The following is a 2,196-nucleotide window of genomic DNA, read 5'->3' as shown; positions in this document are numbered from 1 at the left end:
GCAGTTTATTTCTAGATTTTTATTGGTAAAGATCAACCTCAGAGCTTCTTACAAGATGGGCAAGTACTCTAACATTAAGCGGCATGGCAGCTGTAACTGAGCTGCATCCTAATCCCAAATTAAAATTCTTCTGAAACACATACCTCCTAATGAGCCACTTCATCATGTCCACTTCATCAGATTATTGATATTGAATTTAGCTTTTTTTACCTGTCTAAGTTCTAGCTACTCATTAAGAGCTACTATAGCCAGTCATGGTGGCACACTCCTTTAATGCCAGCACTTGGGAGGCAGAAGCAGGCAGATTTCTGAGTTCAAGGCCAGCCTGGTCTACAAAGTGAGTTCCAGGACAGCCAGGGCTATACAGAGAAACCCTGTCTTGAAAAATCAAAAAAAAAAAAAGAGCTTTTATAAATTTCTATGTATTTATAAATGAATTCGTTACTTAAAGAAATAACTCAATAGATTAGGCTCAAATATAGATATTTGCTAATACTATAGGGTACACTAAAATTCCATTTCTTACTTTGGATGTCTTGAGGACCAGGCCACACGTTGATGAACGTTAGGTGGGTGTTCTCCCATTGAGCTACAACTATAATGCAAAACTCTCACATTTTTCCTGCTAACAGTCATTAAGTACTCACCTAAAAACAAATGCACTGGGTGACTGTTTAAAGAACAGTAATGAAATGTATTCACTCATTTTTTTTCTTTTCATTTGTTTGTCTCGTTGTTTGTCTGTTTGTTTGAAACACGATCTCATGTTGCCCACGCTAAACTCAAAAGTAGTCAATGCTTGACAATGGCCTTGATCTCCTAACACACCTGCTTCCAACTTTCAAGGGCCGAGCTTGCAGGTATGTACAACCATTAGCAGATTCCACTCATTTTTTTCTTAACTAGGAGATATTTCTAAAATCACAATCATGTGCATCTTCCAGGACACCCAAAATAATATTCCTTGATATACTGATTTATGCTTACGGTGGTGTTTGATGAAGAAATAGTCATCCTGGTCTATTTATACCAATGAAAGAGAAACAGATGGCTGGTTGGTTATGCAGCACAGAATAAGATATTGAATTTGTACCACTCATTTCTGAATATCCAGTGGTCAGAAAACTGCCTAGAAAACAATAAGGCTTCAATAAATATTGAACAGATGATGAGCAAACTACTCTGTGTCCTATTTGGGCAAAAATTAAACTCCCTCAGCTATTTCTAGAATATTAAACAATTTCTGATGCTTTCACAGGTCACAGACAGATGAAAACCCTCAGCAACTCCAGCACCACCACTGACTTCATCCTCTTGGGCTTCCCCTGCCCCAGGGAGGGGCAAATCCTCCTCTTTGTGATCTTCTTCATTGTTTACATACTCATTCTTATGGGCAATGCTTCCATCATCTGTGCTGTGTACTGTGATCAGAGACTCCACACACCCATGTACCTCCTGCTGGCCAACTTCTCATTCCTGGAGATTTGGTATGTCACCTCCACAGTCCCCAACATGTTGGCCAACTTCCTCTCTGACACCAAGGTCATCTCTTTCTCTGGATGCTTCCTGCAGTTCTATTTCTTCTTCTCCTTTGGTTCTACAGAATGCTTTTTCCTGGCAGTCATGGCATTTGATCGATACCTTGCCATCTGTAGGCCACTACATTATCCTTCTGTCATGACTAGGCACCTCTGCAACACCCTTGTCATCAGTTGCTGGGTGCTTGGTTTCCTCTGGTTCCCTGTACCCATCATCATCATCTCCCAGATGTCCTTCTGTGGGTCCAGAATTATAGACCACTTCCTGTGTGACCCAGGCCCTCTTTTGGCCCTTGCCTGTTCCAGAGCCCCATTGATGGAGGTTTTCTGGACAATTATAATGTCTATGCTCCTGGTTATTCCTTTCCTCTTCATCATGGGATCTTACATATTGGTCCTAAGAGCTGTGTTTAGAGTTCCTTCAAGAGATGGGCAAAAAAAGGCTTTCTCCACTTGCGGGTCCCATCTCACAGTAGTTTCACTCTTTTATTGCTCAGTTATGAAAATGTATCTGAGCCCAACATCTGAGCATGAAGCTGGAATGCAGAAGCTTGTGACTCTATTTTATTCTGTGGGTACTCCACTGCTTAATCCTGTGATATACAGTCTGAGAAACAAAGATATGAAAAATGCCCTGCAGAAGATTTTAAGAATATAA

At 40.7% G+C, this 2,196-nt stretch overlaps 1 protein-coding gene across 1 annotated transcript; it reads left to right on the top strand.

Moving 5' to 3' along the window:
* The first annotated feature begins 1,254 nt into the window (after nt 1–1,254).
* On the top strand, nt 1,255–2,196 carry LOC110309580 (olfactory receptor 11G2-like). Its single transcript, XM_021182320.1, has one exon. The coding sequence runs from the start codon at nt 1,270–1,272 to the stop codon at nt 2,194–2,196; it is 927 nt and encodes a 308-aa protein (XP_021037979.1). The 5' UTR covers nt 1,255–1,269.

This window comes from Mus caroli, unplaced genomic scaffold (genome assembly GCF_978045245.1).
Source record: "Mus caroli unplaced genomic scaffold, Mus_caroli_1 scaffold_12, whole genome shotgun sequence".
In the NCBI taxonomy this organism is placed as follows: Eukaryota; Metazoa; Chordata; class Mammalia; order Rodentia; family Muridae; genus Mus; species Mus caroli.
The sequence above is the reverse complement of the archived record's forward strand: the minus strand, read 5'-3'. Positions and strand labels throughout refer to the sequence as shown.